This window comes from Mesitornis unicolor, unplaced genomic scaffold (assembly GCF_000695765.1).
Source record: "Mesitornis unicolor isolate BGI_N332 unplaced genomic scaffold, ASM69576v1 scaffold5182, whole genome shotgun sequence".
In the NCBI taxonomy this organism is placed as follows: Eukaryota; Metazoa; Chordata; class Aves; order Mesitornithiformes; family Mesitornithidae; genus Mesitornis; species Mesitornis unicolor.
The window spans coordinates 36,825-61,726 of record NW_010166986.1 but is presented as its reverse complement, the minus strand read 5'-3'; the positions used below and the strand labels follow the sequence as shown (position 1 = coordinate 61,726).

At 45.1% G+C, this 24,902-nt stretch overlaps 1 protein-coding gene across 1 annotated transcript in view; it reads right to left on the bottom strand.

The window, feature by feature from the left end:
- Positions 1–387: 387 nt before the first annotated feature.
- Positions 388–24,902, bottom strand: part of REEP1 (receptor accessory protein 1) — a 39,285-nt gene continuing 14,770 nt past the window's right edge. Inside the window, exons 6-8 of the mRNA XM_010178506.1 lie at positions 23,430–23,480; positions 17,447–17,615; positions 388–1,177 (exon numbers count right to left, since the gene is read on the bottom strand). Of these exons, the coding sequence (XP_010176808.1) occupies positions 1,167–1,177; positions 17,447–17,615; positions 23,430–23,480 (231 nt within the window). The 3' untranslated portion in view covers positions 388–1,166. The remainder of the gene's footprint in view (positions 1,178–17,446; positions 17,616–23,429; positions 23,481–24,902) is intronic.

The window sequence follows — 24,902 nt, the reverse complement described above, 5'->3', positions numbered from 1 at the left end:
AACTTGAAGCACAAATACACAAACCCTACCACGTCTTCCTCTTCTTTTGTATTTCTCATTTATATATGGATACAAATACACCACTCCATCTGGTTCTTGTGGTTCTAACCAAACTCCATGCTACAGGTGAAACTCCAGGCTTCAAAAAGCAGCTCAGACCCAGCGCTCTGCTCTGCTCGTGCAACAGCAGCACCTCACCAGGAAAGCAGAGCGCTGGGACTGATGCCGTGGCAGGCAGGGGAGAAAGCTGCGTTTTCCCCTGGAAATGCATCACTAAAGCGATTCTAACTCCTGTGGCTGCAGTCAGTAGAAGCCTGGCTTGCTCACAGTTTAAAACTGGCAGCAGAACATTTGCCACAAGCGATCCGGTCTAGTTCTCCTAGCCACCATCATTTTCCACACAATACTCTCCTGGCTCAGGCTGATGAAAATTAAGACTCCCCCTTCATTACATGGTTGAAACCATTTATTTTCTCTCGCATGTCTCTTCCTCGTCCTCTGTAAGTGGTTCTGTCCCTATGGTTCTTAGCACAATGATTTTCTCAGAACACACGACTGACTTGCAGAAAGAGAAACGGAGTTGCAGCTCAGCTTTCGCTATAAATCTTGGACATTTTGTACAAAGTACTTTGACATTTGTTACATCATTCAGAGTCTTGAGGAGGAAGGGAGGAAAGAGAAATCCATGGCTTCTGCAAATCCACTTCATTAATGATAAAGCCATAAGTAAACACACTGTCGATGTATCATCATGAGCAACCGACTATTTTTGTTTCCGCTGTGCATTCGCAGAGCTAGAGCTATGCAGACACGAAGGGGAACTGTACTTGTACAGCCTTACGGGATTTGTGTGTGTGGGCGCACACTGCAAACGAAACAAGGACGCTTCACCTGCAGGGGTCTGCCAGACCCTCCTACCCACGTCACGGACACACGTGAAGCGTGTGACAGAGGGATACAGAGAGAGGAGAGAGAAAGGCCATGTCTACGCTGCTGTACATCAAAGCACATCCATCCCACCGCTGTTTCCTACGTTATTACCCAGTAGCTCTTTAAGGCAGAAGAGAGACATTCTGTGGATCTTGGTGCTATTGGCTCATTGCACTCACATTGTTTCAGTGGCAGAGGACGAGGTACTTTTCTTCCTGATGCGAGGTCTAAGGGTCCTAGGCGGTGCCTGCAGAAAAGCAAGAGCAAACTTCAGTGGCATAATAGGAAACATCTTTGTCCTTCCTTAAAATTCATCCATCTTTGTGGCACCTCTGTGGTAATGATCTCGTTTCAGCCATGAAGTAAAGGAGAAGGCTAAAAGATCAGCCCTTCTCTTGGGAGACGGGCCAGCCACTATCCGCTGAAATTATTTTAGAAGCCAACTACTGCAATTCTGCCTTGCAGTCAGTGGATGCAGAGAGCTTTAAACAGGAGCTCTGGATGCCCAGGAGGAGCCAGACCAATATAATGAAATTGGTTTACTGTGATTAACCCCGCTCTCCAGACTGAGACAGAAATTAGTCAGACCAGCAACCAACCAACCAAAACTTAATCTGCAGTGGGTACTTCTCTCAGAAGAGCTGTGGCACAGCATTGTGTCTTGTGAGCGTCTCAAAAAGAACAGGTTACCAGATGTTGTGGAGAAGCACAAATTCCCAGTGTGGAGGCCTGATAATCTTTTCTACTCCATTTACATAAATATCCAAAGCTTTATTTTCTTTACAGCATCAACCTATTTACCTATCAGACTATGACAGGACCTTACCATTCATCAGGACACCATCATTTCTAGTTTGCAGGCCTCTTCAACACAAGACTGTGCTGTTCCTGCATTCCCATGATGCAGCAAGCTATAAATATTCACACAGATAAGGAACTGCAGTGCAGTGAGGTTTCATTTAGACTCCATCTAAATGTCCATCTCTTCCAGCTTGCCCATAAACCAAGGGGTTTTTTTTCCAGATATGGGACTAATCCAACACCCTCATCCCATCTTCCAAGCCTGAAGCTTTACCCCAAGTCTCCACATACCCCATCTCCCATGGAGGTTTTATTTCCTCCACAACAAAAAGTTGCTAAAGTTGCTTTTGGCAAACCGCAGTGTGAGATCTGCGTTTCCTTTAGTTCTTTTGTTTCCATGAAGCAACTTAAAGCCCACTTGTTAATGCAGTGCCTGATGCAAAAACCTACTGAAGTCATGAAGGGAGAACTGCCACTGGTTTTGGTGGGGTTTGGAGAGGTGTGAACTCAAGCTCTGAGAGCCCTGAACTGTGGGGGCTCTGTCTGTGGGTGCTGTTCTCACCGTAGCTATCCTGCCTTGGGGGTGAGAGTTGATTTTCCTCTACAGACATGAAAAATCAACTAGCAGTTGACATCCAAATTCCTTTCACCCCAATACTTCCACATTAGCACATGGTTTTGGTCCAAGTTTTGCAATTCAGATCCAACTCTGAAGCCCTGTGTAACTATTATCTCCAGGGGCACTAATTCACACTTCTTTCAGGAAATCCATGCATGCAGAAAAGTGAGCGAACCCATAGCAAGACCCACCCCTGAAAGAGCAGAGATTTATTGTTTGGACTCAGTGTTTTTAGACCAAAGAGGGATGCTCATTCAGTTGAAGATGCAAGGAATGTCATGGGAGGAGCCTTGACAATAAGGAAGTACCTCAAGGGGTTGATCCTTCTTTTTGGGCCTTTTGTTCATGGATGCACAATCCAATGAATCGTTCTCTTCATCATCTGAGAACACAGAGTCTTTTGGTTCACAGTTTGCCTCAGGTGGCTTTTCATATTTATTGTCCACAGCTGTTTAACACGGCCATTTGCAGTCTGAAGGTGAAGACAGAGGATGAGGAGGAAATGATGAGGGTTTGGGTCACACTCTGCCAATCACTGCAAAGCCATGCATCTTCCAGGGATTAATAGGCAGAAGATTCACACACCACACTCTGGTAATAGCAGCTGTGGGGTTAGAAATCAAAAGGGTCTTATTTATGAAGCCATTATAAGCTCAATTTGGATTATTTTACATAGAATTGAGACTAAATTCGCTGCCTTGGATGCTCCAAAGGTTGACTCTAGAAAGAGATATTTTATTTGTTTGGCTGAGGGATAAACAAAATAGCTGATTTTGTGAATCGCTGAGTCCATCCATAGTTCTTGCACCTACAGCCTTCAGAAGGAACGTCCTCTAGAAGACACCAAGTGAGTGCTGAAGCCCTCTGGACACTATGGGGAGAGCTGCCTGGGATGCAGAAATGTGAAGCACGGCAGCCCCAACTGACTCGAAGCTGAGAGAGCTCAAGCCTCCCACCCAGTCTGAGATCCACTGAGGTCAACCAAAAGCTTCATCAGGCAGTGAACGGACCCTCAGTAAGTGGGAGCGTTGCTGCAAGACCAGGGTGGGGAAAAGTCTCTCTTCGGTCACTTTAGAGTAAATCTCATGGAGCATTAACTCCACTGATGGATCTGAAGGCAGATTATGGCTCTGTGACTATAGACCACTAACACCTGCTTGGTTGTTCTTAATCTTTGTAACTTATGGTGAGATCTCTGTGGGACGGTTGTGTTGCACAACACGATCCACTTGCTGCCTTAAATCCAGACAGTGAAGCCAGATGGTGTTTTTAATGGCCAGTCCAAAGCAAGAGGTTCAGCAAGGGACACCCAGAGTGAAGAAGTTTTGTGCATCTCCAGTTTCTTATCAGCAAAGCTGGAGTTTTCTTTCTTTGACTAATACTTAGCCTTTTTTCATTCTGAAACATGCCGGGGTGAAAGCATTTGCTGTTTAGATGCATTAACCACAATTTTAGACTGTTGTATAAACTCACATAGAAATAATGCTCTGTGCTTCTTGTCTCAGCCTGACTGTAAGACTCTGCTGGACCAAAGAGGATTCTTAAATGTCTAATACTTATTAATCCATTTAAATGCTTAAAGCATGAAAGAACTGAATTCTCCAACAGCTCTTTCAGCTGGGTAATGGACAGACCAAAGGAAAGTGATTTGGCTACAGCAACACCACAGGTCACTGGGGCTCTCTCCGGTGCCAAATTCAAGTCAGCAGCTGAAGTCCTGTCCCTGTCCAGTCCTCAGTCCCTGTGTCAGCCCACAGGATGCGGCTGCTGCTGAGGGAGCAGTGCATACCCTCCTCTGGCCACTGACCCTGTGTTTCTACCCCTTCATCACCATCTGCACGGGCAGGCTGGAGGACACCATCACAGGTTTCCAGGAAGAGCTGAAGTCAACTTTTTCCCAGCTGTACTGAAAATGCTGATAGTCACATCGCAGAGAGGCCCGGGATAATGCTGAGCCATCTTTTTTCTATATACGACTGTGGTGTTAAGACTACTCTTGGAGAGAATTTAATGTTCTCTAGAACACTAAATCACTCTAGGAACATTTTATTTTAATTACTATTTTATCCTTCCATTTGGGAAGTGAGATATTCAGGAGAAGCTTAACTTAGATCATCTTGGATGTGGCAGTTGGTCCTTGCATCTCTCTAAGCCAATGAAAAATGGAGTCAAATTTAGTTTTAATGCTGTTTGTTCAGAGCTTGAGCAAAGCCTGAACCAAACATGCCCAAATCTGCAGGCTGGAGGCCAAGTGCTGCCCCAAGAGCAATTCACATGACTGCTCCCAGCTGCCCTCTGCCACAGTGGTCCTTCAGATGTGGACTGCAGGCTGGCTCAACCACACACCCAAACCATGTGCTGCCGTGAGGAGACAACAGCTTTGCCCATTAAAAAAGAGGACTTCAAAGAGGACAGGACAGAGAGTTGGAGAAGTTGGAGAACCAGAGTTAGAGCATTCAGTGACCAGCCTGTGGAGATGCTGAAGCTGAGAGCACACAGGACTAGGCACATGTGCCCTGCTCCTGTTCTCCTACAGCAGCCGCTCCGCTGCAAAAGGAAACAGAAGGAGCTGTCAGCCCTCATAACGCTCCTGGGAATCCCATGCTCTTCCAGTGTACGCTGCTTTCTCTGGTATTATTCTTTTATTCTTTCTCTTGAACTGGGTGCCAGGTGACACACATATCCAGGCAGCTCTGCCACCGGCGCTGCCCATCTCCATGGCAAGCACAGCCTCCATCAGGCTCTTTTGTTCTCCACATCAGCCCAAGTGTCACATCCATGTCTTGGAGTTGTGTCCACGAAGACCAAAGGAGTGCTCAGCCTCCAAGCTGGCACATTCTTCTTTGACCCCCACAGCAGAGAGGTCTGTAAAGTCCTGAAGCTGAGGCCCTCTTCTCCTCTGCTCTGTTTCATTGTGAATGAAGCACTGAAAAGCAGCCAAATAAGAACCTGTTTTGCTTCAGCCTCACTGAACTGGAAATGGGAAGAAGTGGATCCATCCCAGGCCTTTCCACTACATCTCTGGCCATTGACAAGAGCAGATCTTGAATACACAGGGTTGTTTTTTTTAAGAGGGAGGATTCCTTGCCCATCCTGCCTCAGGAAGGACATCTGTGTTGTGGGCAATCCCAACCTCATATTGATTTGGGGTGCCAGACTTTGTCCTATGTTTGTGGAAACATTACACTCTGGAGACAACTCATCTCTGAAGGGCTGCTGCTGCTTGAGTGCCAACCCTGAAGTTGATTATTTTTGTGAATAGAGTGATGACAGCATAAAAAAACTAATTTTCCTACACTGTGAGAGTGAGTCCTCTGCAGGAGAAAATGTAAAGCAGGGGATTAACCAGAATAATAAACACACAATGTGAGGAGATGGAGGCTTAAAGTGAATGGATGGGTCTGGGCACCAAGGTTTGTTTCTGAAGAAGGTGAAGACTGAGGAGCAAAACACGTTGTCAGGGCTGGCACAGGCTTCTGGAGGACAGCAGTTGGCCTCAGGTGACCTCCTGTGTGTTTTCAAGAGCCACCTTTAGGATCAGAGGCTGTGGGGCCTCAGGGCACTATCGGATGTCCCCAGAGTGGCAGAGCCAGCAGTGTGTGCTCCAGGGAGGCAGCTGACAGCCCCAGGGATGGTGTCACAGCCGGGTGGTGGCTGTGTGAAAGCACGGACCTTACGCCAGACGTCTCCCCTGCTGCTCTCGTCTTTGGGAAGCTCTCACACTCCATCTTGGAGCAGGCTGTGTTTTGGGTGTCTCCACCTCTTACATTTATGGCTCCACACCTTTGCGTGGAGGGGCAGAATCGCTGTAGAAATGGGAAATCAGCTGTGGTGCCAGGGCTGATGCTGCTGCTGCCTCTTGCAAACATCTTTTTAGTAGCCAGACCAGATCACACTCCTCTCTTCACTAAGGCAAGACAGAATCTAACCTAGGAAAGGGACTCCTTAATTCCAGTTCCTATCGTCCCATCCTAATTCCTTCAAAGGGAACCCATGCAACCAACACATTGGGTGGGAAGCCCTGAAGCTGGGCATATTCCAAGTTAAAGTAGACAGGGTTGGGATCTCAGCTATTAAATGTACCACAGGGAACAACCCAGCACAGACAAGGGAACATAGGGCCAGAGCATCGTCATCTTTAATCTCTGGGATTCTACATGGGCTAAAAATCTCACTTGCAAAACTCTTTCTACAGCAAGAAGTGGGATCCAGTTGCAGGCTGTTTTTTCAGCAGTTGCTTTGATCCAGGCTCTAATCTCTGCTGCTCTTTAAATCCAGGGAAACTCCTATGGATTTTCATGAGTGCAACAGAGGTCAGGGCCTGGCCCACTCTAATTACAGAGGAGCAAAGGACTTTGATCTAGATCCTCTGAAAAATTTGGACACTTAAATATGGTTACAGTGGGAATCAGGCACCTCAAAACCTTAGGGAGAATCTGGACCCCCCTAATTTTCCCAGGCAATATTTCTGTCTCTGTAATTCTCTGGGAGCAATGGGGAAAACCACAGTCACAGATTACACGAACCAGGAGCAAGATATTGTATTATTGTAATGGAAGATAAAGTCACTGCAGAGCTAAGCCTTTCCAGGGGATAATTCATATAAGAAGGTTTGCACACCACTTAATAAGAGCAAGAGAGCAGATATTTATTACACGATGGCGATCAGCTTCTTTTCCCTGCAACAAAGACAAATTTGCCATCATTTCCACAAGCCATTGACCCAAGTCATGTACTTCCCCAGCAGTTTCCGTTGCCAAACCAAGGAGTTAGGAGCAGCCAACTCCACCAGCACACACTGCCCAGAAGCCAAAAAACAGAGGCAGAAATCCTTTCCGAAGCTGAAATCAAGTGCAACCAAAGCAAACAAGTCTGATCACATCAAGAAAGTCACCCGTTAATGAAAGCACATCCCACAAAGGATTAAGTTGTTAAGTGCAAGTCTATGCCAAACGCCTCAGAAGAAAACTCATGCAATCTGTAACACTTACATCAGAGTCCCATAATATTTACATAGAGAAAAGGAAAGAATAAACTGTTAGGGGAAAACATTTGGGTGTAGAAGGGGAAAGAACATTGTTTCAGAGCACAGACATCTTCACCTTTGCTTTCAGAATATCTGTGGTTCAACTGGAGTTTATTGAACAACAATTAATGTTTTACCTTTCTACTGGTAAAATGCAAATAAACTTAAAGGACCTGCTGATTTTCTATGAAAATTTTTACTTTCCCTGAAATAACCAAAATAACGATGAAAGTGTTCTTAAATACCCAGAGAAACTCCCAAACTGCCATTCAGAGGTACTGTTGCAAAGCGATGCAAATCATCCTTGTAAGAATCCGATGCAACATTTCGTGAAGGGAAGTTTTAAGGAACAAAACACCCAGAGCAATGGGAAGTTGTCGTTTGTTCTTTCAGCTCAATGAGAGAAAGGTTAAAAAAAACCAATGTGTCGATCCCCAGCACAAGAGCTGGGAGCAAATCTGGCTACAAACAAAAATGAAACCACCTACACCATTTAATTGAGTTAGTTCAGAGACACATGAACAGCCCCCTTGATGCAAGGCCAATTAGTTTTTCAAGAGTACTTCCCACCGTAATAATCTCTTGTGCCATTTGTAGCACGCCACAGCGAAGGGGTTGGTTACATCTAACATACCAGTAAGGTGATTTGGTTCAAACACAATTAAGTGCATGTCCCATTAAGGTCCTCGCTAAGCTGTACTGCAGATTGTGTGTGATCTGCCACCTTTTCTTCAGGGTGACGATCACATGGAGGAAAATATCCAACATTATTTTAGTAGAAACACTCCAGGAGGTGGCTTTATGCTGCATCACCCCGTGGATGGCTGACTGTCCCCGCCGAGCTGTAGTTTTTAAGGCATATATAACTGTATCAGTCACTGCCATGGAGCACAGCTCTGCGGTGAACACTCGTACCCAGTCTCATTCGTCACGAATATTTGCACATTTCTTACATTGCCTAAGGCTCCTGATCAGCATTTTAGTTTTAAATTCCCCCTTAAATACACACAGCTGCAACAGTTCTCCTGACACACAGCTAATTCTTCAAATATCTGCCAGATATATTTATTCTCTGCAAGGATTAAAATCATTCCTCCCTCTCAACCACGCCACAGATCTTTGCAACAGCACCTAAGAGACGTTAGTTGAGAGAATACCACCAAACATAATATTTGTTACGTCTTAAATGCCAGTTCCAAGCAAGCTTGTTTAATACTGACCAATGCTTAAGCATTTACCAGGCACTGCCAAAAGACAAACAGATATCTCTGGAGATTTTCACCCTGTCCTTTCTGAAGGGGAAAAAAGAGCTCTTATGTAATTGTACCACTGCTCTCTGATGCTGCAGCCTGACTTTCCACAGGCCACGAACACAAAAGAGATAAACCAGAAGCTTGTGTAAAGACCTGGAGAGGGTTTTGCCAGCAAAAAAGGTCTGTAACTGAACAAGGGCTGGCACAGAAGATGTCAAGACGACACGCTGGAGTATACGTAGAAGAATATGCCTGCGTTTAGTGAAGCTGCCCAGAGCAGCGGAGGATGAATGTCCTGAATTGTGTCAACACTTTGTCATGTGCAGACTGTGAGGCCGCTGGAGTGAGCCCACTGGGCAGAAAGGACCTGAAGCAAACAGCTTCAGCAGCAGAGGAGCCCACCACTACTGAGAGTGATGGATCTGCTCCCAAAAAGTGGTGCTCATGCTGCACCCAGCCTGGCCTTCAGTCCCTGCATAAATGCACGCTCCATGGCACCTGCAGGTCACGTCCTCATGAAAGCACCATGTTTTGGGCCAAACTACTTTTATCTTGTCTCAGGATATTGTTTAGGGAGCAGGATGGGCAGGAGAGCCTGTGCTCTCCTAAAAGCTGTGGGGGTTTTTATGAGTCAGCCAGCAAGAGAAACAATAATAGAGTTTCACCAGCAGGAGCATTCAGGCAACTCCTCCTGCTAAAACAGCTGCACCATGGTTCTAAACCGGCCTTGAATAACTCCTGAGGTAAGGCTTGACTATCTGCCCATTTAGATTATGAACTCTTTGGAAATGAGCACTGTTAACGACTGTATGCTGAAACTGGCTATACAGAAGTTTGCACCAAGGAAAGACAAGTGCCAATAGTTTAGGACAATAGTTAGTTCTAGCTAAAAAAAATCAGCTTCTTTCTTCCCTCTGCTTTCCGTGGCATTGAGAAGACGTGTTCACATTACGCAGTCAGCTCTCCCAGCTACCAAAGCTGCACTTACAAAGGAGCATTTTACACGACAGGCCGTTGTCTGAGAGTGCATTAATGCATCTATTGCCTTGGAGACAGAGAAAAGGCAGCCTGTGGAGGCAGAATGAACCTTATATATGAGACAGAGCCTCAGCATATCCCTATTGACAGAGTCCAAGGGAGTGGATTATGTCAGAGGGGGGAGAAACAGTAAGACAAGCCAATCTGAAAGACAGGGCACACAATTAAACCAGATCAACAGGACTTCAGGCCCAATTTGTAAACATATTAAATGACTTTCCTAAGATTAAACACTTCAAATGACTTTCCTAAGATTAACTCACGACTATTTAAGCACTTAAGGAGTCAGTGATTCTTTTTATAAATAACACTTTGAAGTCAAATCCATAAAATCGGTTTAGGCTAAAGTTAGAAGGGTGCTAATAAATTGCACTGTGAATATGAGTGTTTCATGATACTTACACAGAGACCGCCTTAAACAGGCTTCATTCTCCTGCACAGTGCCACACACACCCCAAATGTGCTAGTGCAAAGAACCAGAAGAGGACAACAGGGAGGGTGACAAACCAAATATGAGGCAGTGTCAGGCTGGGATCACCAGCCTCCAAGCAGTAACGCTGCACAGGGCTGCATGGAAGGGACACAGCCAGCAGCACGGTGGCAGCACTGCGATCCTTCATCCCTTTGCTGCCGTCCCCAGGTTGATTACAGTGCACAAAATAAACAGAAAGCACATGAGATGAGAAGGAGTTACAAAGGTCTTTTGCTTCCACCAATGTGAGATGCTGCCAGGCTGGATTTCTTCTTTCTCCCTAGACAAGCTGCTTGGCAGTCCCATCCTCTGGCATGTCCAAATCAGAGGCCTCCCTCTCCTTTCATCTGCCATTGGGACAAAACGCAGAAGTGACACAGCTCAGCTCTTAGCAACTGAGCTAACTGGCATGGCATTGAAAAACCATTGGCAGCTAAAGCATTCACTACGCTCCTCGGTTTGTAAACACAATAAATGCTGGGGACAGTGGGGATGTTTTTCAAAAATGGCTCTAGCACAGACTGAAGGGTCTGCTGAAGATCTGTTCAACCCTATTCTGTTGTAGCAGATTCTGCTATTGGGCTTTGCTGTTTACCCTGCTCATCCCAAACGCGAGCGTCCTCTCCACCAACAGAGAAACATGTGCCAATCCTTAGGGAATGGAGCAAAACATGGCTGAGACTGCGGGAGGTTTGCTCTTGCTGCTTTCCTAGTGGTTTTACACTAGTGTTGGGGGATTGAGGAGTTTCACTAGTGCAGCAAGGACAGTGGCACATCGTCCAGAACAGAAAAGACTGAGGCTTTTCTCCAGAGAAACACTCCCCAGCCTTGGGTAAGAGGTCAGTAAGGTGAGAAGCATGGCAATACTTGCCATCCGCACACACAGCTCACTCGCAGCCTGGCCTTCCCCTGGTTTGTTCCCCTGGTGTTAGGAAACCCAAGTGAGTCAGAGCAGCAGGAGCAAGCCAGGCTGGGGAACGCAGCCATGCTCAAAAGGGACGCGTGGGTATCGGGGCGCAGGAAATCCAGCACTCACCTCTGAGGAGTCGGCACACAGAGCAACACGTGCACACTGAAAGAGGAGCCGAGCATTAGAAACTCATCAGGCTAAGCTACTCTCAGAAAACGCTTGGCATCATTTTGAGGCGGACTTCACGGCCCCCGTGGGCACAGAGGAACCATCACCTCTGTTCACCAGCGCGGAGCACAGACCCAGGAAGGCGCCTTACCCCAGGCTGTGTGCCTAATGGGTGTTAAGGCTGGGATTATGCTCCCTGGCTCTGCTCTCAGGTCAGTAAACAGAAATAACTCCTGACCAGAGGAGCCGGGAGCGTGGATAAGCAATGGGTAACACGGTGCAAAAGGTTGAGTGATAATAAACACGAGGTGCAATACTGGGACCTGTATTGCTGCATGCCTGGATTTTTTTCAGTAGATTTAGACTTCTACAAGCACTGATGCAGCCATTCACATGGCTTCTGAAGGAAAACTATCAACAGATCCCTCATCTTCCTAAATCAGTAACGTGCTGAGGAGTCCTGCAGGAATTGCATTTTACAGAATTGCCATAAGAAGGAAAGCAACCCAGGCAAATGCATTGCACCCTTCGGTGCAAATGCAGGTGATTCACAGCTGTTCATAAAAGTGCGACCTTTACAGCTTCATCTTGCAAATAATTTCCAGTTTGAGCCTTCCAATTTACTCCTCACAGTGGCATCAGTGACTCCAGGTTCAAAAGCTTCTGAAGAAAAAAAGGTCTGAGCTCTGTGTGATTTCCTTGGTCACAATTACCCAGCACTGCAGGCACTAAGGTTCTTCCATAGTTTCATAGTCATTTTAAACCAGTATAAACCAGTGCTGCTGCTGAAAGCAGATGTCCCACTGCCCCTCACCTTCCCTGTGCTGTTGCCAATGTCTGTGGTGCTGCTCTCTACTGACTTCAGAATCTAACCCAGGTCAAGAGCACCTGGAAGCAAGGAACAGCATCTAACTTGATACAGCTCCCAGGCAGAGGTCAGCATATATAAACAAGATTTAAACACGTCCAGGGGAAATGATGGTATGGGCAGAAGCAAGTAGCTGGGTCATACCTTTCAACAGGAGTGCTGGCTCATATCAGCTGGATGCTGCCATGAAACTACGGCCTTTGTATAAAAGAGATTAATCTCAACCAACCTCCACAAATCTGCTGTGGGTTTAGCCTCTGATGTTACACAGAAGGCAGCTGAACACAGTTTTATGAAGGTTTTTTTCTCTGAGAGCTCATACAACACATACAAACGGGTTGTTTTCACACGTTTCTGGAGTTTTTCTAGTTGGCGGGGTCTAAACTATCCCAACATATCCTGAATGTTGATATTCCCCCGCCTTTGTTCTGTTCTGCAAAGCCCTCAGCGTTCAAGTGCAAAACCAAGAAACAGCCTTGAGTCTCTTCTGCACAAAGCAGAGAGTATCAGAAATCACACTGTGCATTTCTGCTTTGAAATCATTCCCGCCGAGAATGATCTCAACTCAGGGTAAGCTTAAGCAGAAAGGACACTTGGTCTGGGCAATACAGAGGGTGGTTCTGTAGTATGTGATCCTCTGGCCCAGACATCGTCAGCTCTGGACACTGCTCATCCCATGGGATTGAGCTATGTGACACAGTGGCCAATGTCCTGCTCCTCAAGTCACGTGTGTCACTCACCAGCCATTGCAGGGGAACACGCTTTATCTGCACTGTCGAGGATGTTTTTATGGCAATAATGTAAGGTTAAGAAGTGCAAAAGCCCCCCACTGTTAATAAAGACACATCTGTATGTGGATTGTCACTGGATGTTTACCAGAACAACAAAATTGCCTTGAAAAATATTTGGAAATGTTGTTCTGGAGCTTCCAGTTTCCCACACGACATTTACAGTTCCCAAAGGAAAGGGGCAGCTCTGCCTGTGGAAGAAGCACAGGTCAGAACATGTATCAAAGCTAAAATATCACAGGCTATCATCAGGGTAGGGTGCCAGGGCACTAAATCAAGAAACGCTGAACTAAGAGCAAAGCCAGAGATCGGATAAAGAGGACAGGTGGTGGGTCTGCTACGTGGAGGAAGGGCAATCATCGCGTTTCCTCAGCGTGTGTCAAAGGAAGGTGTGAGGATTGCTTCACTGGAGCAGTGGCAACACCTCAAGTAACGTGCTGTGTGCGGGGTCAGCAGTCACACACAAATCATGGTGAAAGCAGCCTTTGCCTCTTCATGTTGTCTGTGTGTGGCTTTTGACCATTTCGACCTTTTCTGAACACCTGCGTACAGCAGGCACCATTGAAAAGACAGCAAAGACAGCAAAAGGTAGAGGGAAAGCAGGGGTAATTTCCCTTGCCTCATAGGCAACTCCTGCATATTCAATTTCTTGGCCTCATAAGACGCTCTTCAGCAGACAAAAATAAACCTTTGCTGTGTCTGCATGTGGCTGTTACTAACTAAATGCCAAGCTCTTCACACGATGCTTTGTGTCAAGAGGGGACTGAGAGAGTCACAAATCCATCTAATCAGCACCGGTCACATTATAAAAATAACAACAATGAAAATGAAACAAGCTGAGTGGTTATTTAATGTAGCTTGAGTACAGCGTGGTCTCACAGCCAGCTCTTAGACACAGCCAAAGCTCACGAGAGTCAGGAGAGCCTTTTCACAGATTTCAGTGGGCTTGGAAGCACAACCAAGACCTGTGAAACCAGAGCCTGAACCACTCCTGGTGTTCACAGGGGCACAGGAGGGTTTCATACCAATAAACCCAAGTGTCATCTGTGCAGGGAAGACAACAGATCTCTCTGCACCTCTGTGTCTTTCCAAATCACTTTCCTTCAGCTATTTTATCTGCTTTTAAACACAGTCACACAAGAGGATTGGGACTGAGCAACACCAAGTTCCACACCAGATGTGGCTGCGTTTCCATTGCTCAGGGAATGGGATGCATCAAACTCCTGTAACCTTGACCCAAAGAGCCATCTCTTGTCTTTGCCTCACAGCGAGGGTGCATTTCCATGCACCATTTGTTCAGTTGAGAAGGTGGCTTGAGGAGCTTCTAGTTCCTGGCCACTTGATCTCATGAGGCCTGATCTCCCTGACCGTCTACCAAAATGGTTATTTTGGAAGCTCCCAGTAAGGCAGATCAGCAAATCTGTTTGAGGTAAAAATAATCCCTCAAAAATAGTAAAATAAAGTACTTTTCATCTGGATCGAACACTAATTTAACGTAGGTCCCACAAGTCCCTTTTGTGCATCCCCGAGAGCCATAGAGTGAAACAAAGGGAGCTATAAAAGCACTCCCACAGGCAATCTGTGTATGTACTCCTTCACCAAAGACTGTGACCCCCAGGGACTGAGTGATGCTCACACGCACTCCCAGGTATGGGGACATCAGTCCTGAAGCAAAAAGGGTTACAACAACTTCAGTAGTGCTTGGCTTTTCTACTTGTCAGGTTGGCTGTGGTGTGGCAATGTCCTCTTCCTTAGGCAAACCCCACGTGCAGCAGTTCTTCTCTACACATCCATTCAAAACAAAACCCAAATTCATGTTCCTGTCCCTGCCACAGTTACTGATCAGTTGTAAATTCAGGCAGTGGCTTTGAAAGCTGCGCTTGCAGAGGACTGTGGTAGGTTAGTGTAGCAGCAAGACAGAGCACTGTCACTGCCAACAGGACCCTGCTTGCAAAACCAGGATCAATCCACAGACAAGACTTCTTCACATATTACAATCACTGAAGAAAGGTGTACAGGAAAGTCACGTAAGAAATCTTCTAAGGTATTAACCTTAAAAAATCACAAGCATCTTCTACCAGATATGGCTTTCAGGACCTGGGCATGGGAAGTACAGTTTGTTCTGTTTTACAGGCACACTAAGGAACAACGTTATGCTCCAGGTCATACCAGTATTCAGCAATAAAGTGGGGTGTGAATTCATGTGTCCTAACTCACAGCCTTGCCTCCTAACCACCACACGGCTTCTTCTGCAGACACAGGACTCATTCCTTCAAGTCTTCCCTGAAAGTCTCTATACAGCAGGATTTCTACTCAGATCAAGGGTACAATGTTTGCAGTCCCAGCCAGGCTCTCTATTAATGTTCCTAAAGTCATTTTGTATATTCCAGCTACTGCTGTCAGGCTTCCTAACAGCTGCTTAAAAAGACCTTTTACAAGAAAGGTGAGGTCTTCAGCTGAGTCATCCTCATGTCAAACAGAGAGTTCAGGGTGTTCTTGCTGACTCCCTCTGATGTCAGACTGAGTCCCTTTACCTCTAAAGCAGGAGTATAAAGAGAAGTCTCATGTTTCTGTGAGACAGCAGGGACCGCTGACATGGATGTTTGTGTTATCTGAAGGTTTGGGGACAGGAAAAAAGAGCTGTGTGTCAGCTGTGACTGCTCATGCACATATTCATATACGTATGTATTACATTTTATACAGCATACTAGCAGGCAGTCGCAAATTCTGTCTGCCCCTTGCTTATGAGCAACACTTCAACTATACAAATATGGCAGGTGGAGTGATGGGACCATGGGCTTGGTGTGCCCAGAGCGGTGTCGTCTCACCCCAGATGCAACCCAGTGAAATCACCAAGTGGGATGGGACAGATAGAGACCTTGGAAGATATCGCAAATTTCTGTTGCTTTCATTAAAAGAATTAAACCCAACGTCTCAAATTATTCAGATGCAAAAATCTGTGATAAACACTACACTCAGTTGGAAAGGTTTATGAACAGTTCTATTTCCTACAGATTCATTTTGAGAGATCCCTGTACAGTACTGGTATGAAACCAGACCAAAATCAAAAACCTGTGTGTGTTCAGACAGGTGCTTGTGGCCAGGTGAGCTGAGTTTGCTGCCTTAAGAACAAAACTGCAGAGACTGCTCCACACAATATGGAATTAAGATAACTAAATAATGCTTTATTTGTCCCATTTGTTATTTTGGTCTAAATGATATGTGATTGTTTTGGGGTTTTTTTGGAGGAGGAGTTTTCTATTCTCTGTAAATACTTTACTTTCAGATGGATTACTTCAGGTGAAGTGTATACAAAGCCTTACATAAACACCAGAATAAAACTGCTGTGCACAAACATGAGCTATGCCAGTTTACCTGTAAAGAGAATTCAATCAACAGATGATATTAAAAAATAAATAAAAGGATAAGTCAGCGAGCTATAATTCTCAAAATTTGTACAGGGCTTGAAGGACACTCCTTAGGAGGGACGAGACAAGACATTTCTAATACATTCCATAACTAAAAGCAAACTAGATGGGGTAGCAGTCTACACAGGCTTGAAACACGGGGAATGCTTGCACAGACCTCAACACACAGAAGCTGAAACTGCTAAATTTCAAACTCGCCAGCATATGTTTCACAAGCTACCAAGAGCAACACACTTTTGCTGTGGCTTCTTATCACAGCAGTCAAGTTGCATGATCTCTGGTGGTGTCTGGGAATCCCAGAAGCCATCTGGAACCCCCTGCTTGGGATAACCCTTCAAGTCTCAATTGTTGAGATCTATTTGCAAAGCTATCTCCAATCAAATGTTTTGGATCTGGGCTCACAAAGATTTCTTTAACGAAACTTGAAATACATTTTTGTAACTAAATCCTCAGTAATGAATTTTATTCCCACTGTGATGTTTCTTCCCGTTGTTCTTTTAGAATTTGTAAACAAACCATTGTCCTTTGGAGAGACTTGTTTTCCATAATAGCGCTTCTGCAGCCATCCTTCATACCATAACCAGCTGTCGGATCTTGGTCTCTGCTTCTAGGAGTGCTTTATATGAGTTTTATTTCTCAATAGGCTTCATCAGTGATGAAGTTCTTGAACTACAACTGTCACGTGTTATAACAGCTACCGTCCAGTTCAGAAGTATGAGTGGGCCTAATTCAAACCAGATATACATTAGAATTCACATTTGGGTTTAGATGATAAGAGAGGATGTTTGGGGGTTTTTAGGATGATAACAACCCTTGCCCACTACTGCGCATTCCTATCTCTCTGTTTTGCCCCTCTCATTGAAAACCCACCAGCAGCACCCAGTCCAGAGCCTAACTTTTCAGGTCCAGTTGCAAGGATTGATCCTTGCTCCTGTTCTTAGCACCAGCTGAGAATAGCAACCATCAAACGATGATGCTGTTTTCTCTCTTCAGTGCCAAGAGACTCAACAGCACGCCCGTGTCCTGTGGATTCTGGTATGTGCTGCCTGCAAGGTCTGCTTCTATATATTCCTGCCATCTGCATGACTTCACTCAGTTATGTGATGTTCCAGACAACACAACACTGAAATAACGCTGGCACTTACCTGAGCTGCCAGTGCCTTCCGATACACTTCTGGATGTTTTTGGCTGGCTCTGTTTGCTACTTGTTCGTACAGTGACTGAAGGAGGAACAGTGCTGCTGCTGTCTCCACGAATCGTCGAGAGATCCTGCATGCTAAAGCTCCTTAGTCTCTCAGACAGGGCCCCCTGTCCCTAGTTAAACAAGCAAGCAAATAACACACATAAAAGTTAGATTTCACAGTGCATTTTGAGCCCTCCTCCTCCCTAGCTCATTGAAATCCACCAGGACAATAGGAAGAGAAAAAATTGCATGGTTGAGTAACCTAGAGAGGATAAAAATGAGTTGTTAAAAGCATCATTTCCCTCTCTTTGCTCTTCCTTGGTGGTTCTATGCACAAAGTCACTCCAACTTTTGACAGTGAGCATCTCTGATTGCTCAATGCAGTCGTTTGAGCTCAGAGCAGCCTTGGCCACATCTAAAGGAGCAGGATGTAGGCACTTTTCTTCACTAGGATCTGAATCAAATGGGTGCTTGGCTTCACAAACACAATTAAATAGTCTGCATGAAAACTTTAAAGTTAATAATCTATGAAGATATTCACCCAGACATTCTCAGTCACAGACAGAATTTCCAGAGCACAGAACACTTGAAATTTTAAGGTAATAAAAAGTTACTCTTAAATGCAAAGAAATATCCCGGTGCTTTTTCATGCAGCTTACGGAAGATATTAACTCACACAGGATTTTTTGTTCCTTTTAGACCAGGTCTCAATCAAGCAACAAACACATTCCCTGGTGGAAGGAACATCGCTGTTCTTTGTAAAGGATGGGTTGGTTAAAAGACATCTTTCATTAAAACTACATCCCGTCAAAAAGTTGACTACAAGTACATCTCTTCCTGAATTCTGTAATCCTCATACTGTGCCACTACCACAGAGCAAGAATGTCAGAAAATGCAATCAATACAGAATCTGTCTATCCTTATCTGCTACGTTAAGTGACATTCAAACCACAAATAGCATAACAGATAAGAAGTACATTTAGGTTTTAATATTTTGTTGGAGGGAGGAGGGTCTGAAAGATACCTCATAGCAAACAGTCTTGAAAAAATATTGAAATAAACATATAGAGCTCGATTCTAAAACTATTTCTGCTACTGTAAGTTAGGAAAAATCCAATGGATGCTTTGACTGAGGTGAAACCAGAAAGACGACAAACAACAGTAAATATTGCCCTGTTTAACAAATCAGCTACAACACATCGTAGCAATTCCCACATCACCTTCATTTAGATCTGTATTTGTCAAAGCAGGACACGAGCGGAAGCACAGCCTGAACACTGCCAGAGCGCTCTGGGTTGGGGCCGGAGCAGAATCCATCCCTGCTCCCTTCTGGGCAGCAGATTTGAGTTTCCTACCCACAAAATCAGGGTGCAAGCGAGGGGCCAATGGAGAGTATGCTCTGTGCTGGCCTGGCATGGAGAAGGGACCTGTCCTGATCACCTACAACCAAAGGCAAGACTGGACACATGCTAAAGAAATTAAGCAACACTGCCTGTCCCCTAATGCACTGGCATTGATACATTGGGAAGGCAATGCATTAATTTACCTACAGGTACTGATTTACCAACCTCACGTCAGAAATTTTGCATGCAGTCATAGAAAATCAGTTCCTTAGCACCTTACTTCTAGGGACTGTAAGTAGACAAAGCATCTGGTGCTTGTAACTACAGTCACTGTGACTGTAAAGACTGCACTTTCTACATCCAGCAAAACTGCTAGGTCAGAAATCTCCCAACTTTTCAGCCTGAAACTTTTCATACAAGAAAAATGGGTTTAAACTTCCTTCCTAACTCCGTAACGTAATGGTTCAGCTACAGGCAGTCTGTACATCCTGGACTACAGCACTTTTCTTGCAAACAGCACAATGGCATCTTCTTCAGTGCTGTCCCCAAAGCATCATCAGTAGAAATTTGCATCATCTAAGAAAAATAAAACTCAACTGTCTCCATACCCCCCTCTCTTGCTCCTCCCGCAGACTTACTTCGCTCTTTCTCATTTCCCATGTTCTACTTTTTAAAGTATTTTAAATGGATAGGGCTTTTTTGCTTGTTTACTAAGACAAGTTATTTTTTTCTGATTTTATGTGCCTGGCAGTGGAGTCCCTAGAGGTGATCTTCTGTTAAAAATCTCACCTCTGCCACCTCACTCTCCAACCTGCCAGAAGAGCTGATGCCTGAATTTTGTCTACTCTTGCAGTGGCTGAGCGACTCCTGGGACACATTCTCACTCCAAGAGGCATCTCGAGTTGTCCCTCTAAGATGTTTACTCTGCAGTCCATGGCTGCAGCTGTCACTGGGCTGGTGCACTGAAATGTCTGGTTAGCTGCCTGCGATCTTGGTTCTGGACGGGTTTTGTAGCTTGCAATGAATTCCTGCACAGCCACCCTTTTCTCAGTAACTGGTATAAAACGGACATAAAACATCCTACCCTGCAGTCTGACTACAACAGATCCCTAGTGAGAGCCAGCTGAGATCAACCAGACCACTAAATAATAATTTGTTGTTGCAGAATGACTGGACCAGCAAAGCCGGAGGGTCAGAATTGATGAGCTGCTGTAACCTGAGTGCTCTATTCCTCCTCCAGCACCGGCTCAAGTGTCAGAAATGGTCAAGCTTTTAACCTCCTCCCAGCTGCTCTGCTCAGCAGCAAACCCAAATCCCATTTCATTCCAGCCGGCGATTTATGTACGTGGACATGAGTCAGATTAGAGGTGAGATCCACGCATCAGACCAACCTGGCAGGGAAGATGACACTAACGCACCCTTTTGCATTGAAAATGAAGAAGATCTATTAATATTCCTGCCTTTCAACTTGTGATGTAGCAGCATAGAGTGATCAAAGGCCCCAGAGACGGCTTTGAAACAAGGGCCTGATATGTGCCTGTCACCTGTGGGTCCCTTACATTAGCACATAATATGTACAACACAGCCTTAAACACACGGTCACGGCAGCTCCACTAAACAATTTTGACTCTCCAGGAAAAAAAAAAAAAATTAAAATGTCTTTTTTTGATCTTTGCTTTAATTTCACCCAGGTTTATAACAGCAAAAATAAAGGTGGTTCATCATGCAAATAGCAAAATATTGCTGTTCGTACCAGTCTGTGTAAGCTTGTCCAAATCTCAGAAATGGCAGGGATACCAAAGGCTCAGGCTGAGTGAGGGCACTGAACACGTGTGAAATCCTGCTGATTTCCCTCCACTTCTTTCACATTTTTGCACCTTTGGTCTTTGTAGGGGTAGACTTGATTTAATTGTTCCTAGGGCACAACCTAACGCTCACAATCCTTTCCCAGTTGCCACATTTCTACCTGACCCCAAACAGAAACATGACAGAAATGATAATTACAACAGTATCAGGATGGTTCCAGAATAAAATGGAAGCTGTTGTCACCAACCTTAATTTCCCTCTCAGATAAGCAGCTGCTGTATATGAAACCACAAACATTTGAACAGCCAGCACTGTGAAGGTTTGGTATGTTTTAGCAATAAAGACTTTATCCAGCTGTAACATTTACTATTCCACAACAAGACTTACCATTTATTAATAGAAGAAAAACCAAGTTAATAGCTTGATTTCACAACAGAATAGATTTAGCACAGCGCCCATCTTGGGCCATGTTTGGTTAAAACAGTCACGTGGGAGATCAAGAGCAGCTGTTCTGGGGGATTTTGTTTACCACCTTGGCCATGATCACACAGATGCTCTTCCAACTGCTAGAGACATGGGAGATGTCCCAGGAATTTCAGCACACCCTGTGTCTACACAGACAGAAGATCCAGGTCCTCCTGAAGCTATGTGTATGCTGTTTTAACCTCCACACAAATCTGGGCTAGTTTGCTCCTGGAGAGAAAAACTTACTCTCCCCTGGCACAAGATTGCTCCCTAGACTCAACTCCAACCCTATCCAGCTTCTCCTAGGACACAGACTGCCCCCTACAAGTATGGTACTTCTGATGCAGTAGACAGGGATTTTGTTGGATGGTGAGATTTTGGTCAGCAGTGGGAGCAGGTGGCTCTGCTTCCTCCTCACTGTAGTGTTCCTGCTCCCAAATTCATCTGATCTTCTTGTCCCTAAGAAAGTTCACTCCATAGGTGAAAGCTCTTCAGGCTTTCTCCACCTCTTCTTCTCCCAGGACCCACCAACCTCAGCAGGCCCATACATGGGGCAGCGCTCTCTTTACAGGGGCAGAGAAGGACCAGGCTGGGGCAAGGCTTGGTGGTAATAAATAGGACAAAAGACAAATACTAAGAAGGACTCAGTAACATCATTCCCCAGTAACTGCTATGACTTGGTATCAACCTTATTTAGATTCATGACCCTACCAAAAGTATCAGGGCATTGCCCATCACGACAGGGACATTTAAGCTGCAAAAGCTCATCTGTGATTCTAAGGGAAGCTAAAGCTCCCATCCGTGTGGCACAGTAATTAAGCTAAAACTAATCTAGGCACATCTAACTGCTTCAGTCAAAATCACAACCGTAGCACAGGCAGACCTTACTTACCTACATCCAGCACGTTCTCTCCTTATTTTTGCTTTAAAGAGCAGAATAAAACAGTATCAAAATACTGAGCTTTAAAAGCCAGCTAACCTGCACGCTGCCTTTCTCTAAACATTGTAGACATCACCACCTCCAGAAATGAACATTATCTCTGTGGGTCTAAAGCACAAACACTGATGCAACCAATATTTGCTTGGAAGGATCAGAAATCTTGATCCTTTCCAAAATCTTGATCCTTTCCAAAACCTGAAGTCAGTATTGTGACAGGCCCTGTAAAAGGCCCTCCATCAGAAATATCTGGAATTACTTTACCTCTCTATAATTAATCTCTCCATTCACATTTGAAGCAAAAATTTTTAAAGGGAGATGGATTTAGGAGTCTGGAAAAACTGGGTTTACATCCAGTGGAATTATTCATGAAAATACTCCATGTACATAGGTAGAACTACATGGGCTTAAAGCACATAATTTCAAAATCCGCAATTCATATAACAGACTCATTAAATATGATCCAAATATAAACAAATAACAGTGTCTAGATTGTTTCATTCCTTCAGTCTGGCAATCTGAAAGAATTCTGTAGACATTATTTAGGTTTCAAAACACTTGTAATACCTACAAACTTCATTCAGTAGCTGTGGAAACTACAACACAGCATGGCGAAGTGACACAAACCAGGAACCAAAAAATGTCAAGTCATAAAGAGAAGCTTTTAATACAATCAGTGTTAATAATAAAGGATGGCACCTTCTGGCCTTTTGCATCTTGGGATCAGTAGTTAATGGACAGGCAAGGGAACAGTGAGTCACACTCACCACACTTCCAGCACAATACTAAACCTGTTAACGCTCTTCTATTTTTTGTTGTAACGTTGGTTAGCAGATCTCCTCCACGCCAGCAGACACATCTGCATGCATGTTACAGCGCCCATCCCGCAGATATACATTCACTGCGAGGTGTAGGGCATGTTTCTAGGATGTCAGTTATCGCTGTCAGCGGGACCTCCCCAACCACCCCATCAGAAAATGCTTGCAGAGATGCATTTTCAATTCTGATCCAAGTCCTGACCTCGCTGCAAGCCCAACCATCCTGATGGGAACACACCAGCGGGAGAAAGGCTCCCTTTAGCCGTTAGCGAGAAAACAGCAGCAAACACAGCAGCTTGGCCAATGCAGTAGCAACAACCTGAGTTAGATGAATTTTCCACGTACAAAGCTCCCTGTCTGGCTGCTGGAGTCTCTCCGATTGCCAGCAGAGGACTTGGAAGGCATTTTGCTGATGGGATCAAAGGCAGCTTTTAAAGCTCAGCACGCAGGATCTACCCACTGGAAGTAGAGCAGACAGCAACTGGCCTCAGAGCAACCCCAGCTGAAAACAATTCAAACTGGTCTAATGAGGAGGCAGCCCTCAGTTAGGGTTAGTACAAGCACTCAGCAGATTACCTGCCCTTTTTTCTGGTCCCAATACAAATGTAAATGAAGCAGCTGAGAGACCTAGCAAGGGAAAAAAGAGAGCCATTGTGGCAACACACATCAAAGCTTTGAGAAAAAAGTCTGTCTGAAGCACAAGTAATCGAGGCGACACATGAGCATGACGCTGGGCACCGATGGGCAGGGGCTCACATAGACATAAAAAGCAGGGACACCTGCCTGTGGACTACACCTCTGAATGTAGGTTCTCCCTTCCTCAGCTTTCCCAGAGAGATGGAAAAACCACTGCATAACCCCAGCTGACAGGGTGTTACCTAGCAAGTGTGTTTAGAGAGTAGAGCAAATTACAAGCACAACGGGCTGCCACTCCGCTCCTTGTGCTTGATTGATGCTTCCGACTGGAGAAAACCCCAGTGTCTGGGCACCGCTGTAATCCAGACTTAAGATCATTAAGAACAGAGTGCATTTATGACTAATTTAGGCACAGGATTAAGTGAGGGACACGTGGCAGTCATTTTAGTCCTGGTGATGGACAGGTCTTCTGAGAAATAGGGTAACAGTCAGGAATTACTCAGAAATGAGTGGGAGCTTGCACGCAGAAGCGTTACCACGTCTGGCTGCAGGCAGGCCCTGCTAAGAGCAAAACCACCACCTTTATGCTCTGAGCAAAGCCTGACTGAAGGAGGAAACTGCTTCTGCCACCATATGAATGCAAATACCCTACAGGCAATATCCTTATGGCCAGGGCCTGCGTGCCGTGCCTAGCCCGGAACAGTTGTGTGGTTTGGAGATGTCAGACAGTACTACAGGCTCAAAGGGAAACCAAATGACGTTAATGTTGATGGTGGAAACTGAATTTCAACCACCCTTTTTGTTTGTGCAGTTCATTTCCTCTCCTGGGATCTGATTGTTATTGCCTCTCCCAGCCTGGTCTCTCTGTATAAATTTATTATTTGGTTTTACTGTCCTGTGCATTCAGTGGCCACTGTCTGATTCTTGGACATGCCAACAAAAGAGCCAGCAAGAGAGAGAAACTGGAAACAGCTACCTGGATCGTAGCTCAAACAGCACTGGGTTTTTATTGATTTGGGGAAAACAGATTCTCAAAGACTTAATAATGAAGAACACAGCATACCAAGACAGGAACAGTTCACAAACTACTGTGATCAGTGGCACACTGCCATATGCTTCAAGAAAGCCATTCGTTGTTCCTCTTTACTGGGGTAACATAGCTCAGTCTTGAAATCTTTGACTTTGGATTCTAAATGGGGATCCTTTAAAAGGAACCTACTTTCAAAAGTAGCACACTCAGCCCTTCAGAGATAATACTAAAGGGTCCCCAAGTTTCTGAAACTGCATATTCTAAATCACTCCTGACTTCTGCAACTCTTGGCCACATCACAGGCCAGGGTACACAGTGTGGCCATTACAGATGTGGGACAAAGCAGACTGGGCACAACTGTTCCCTGAGACATAAGCAAAGAA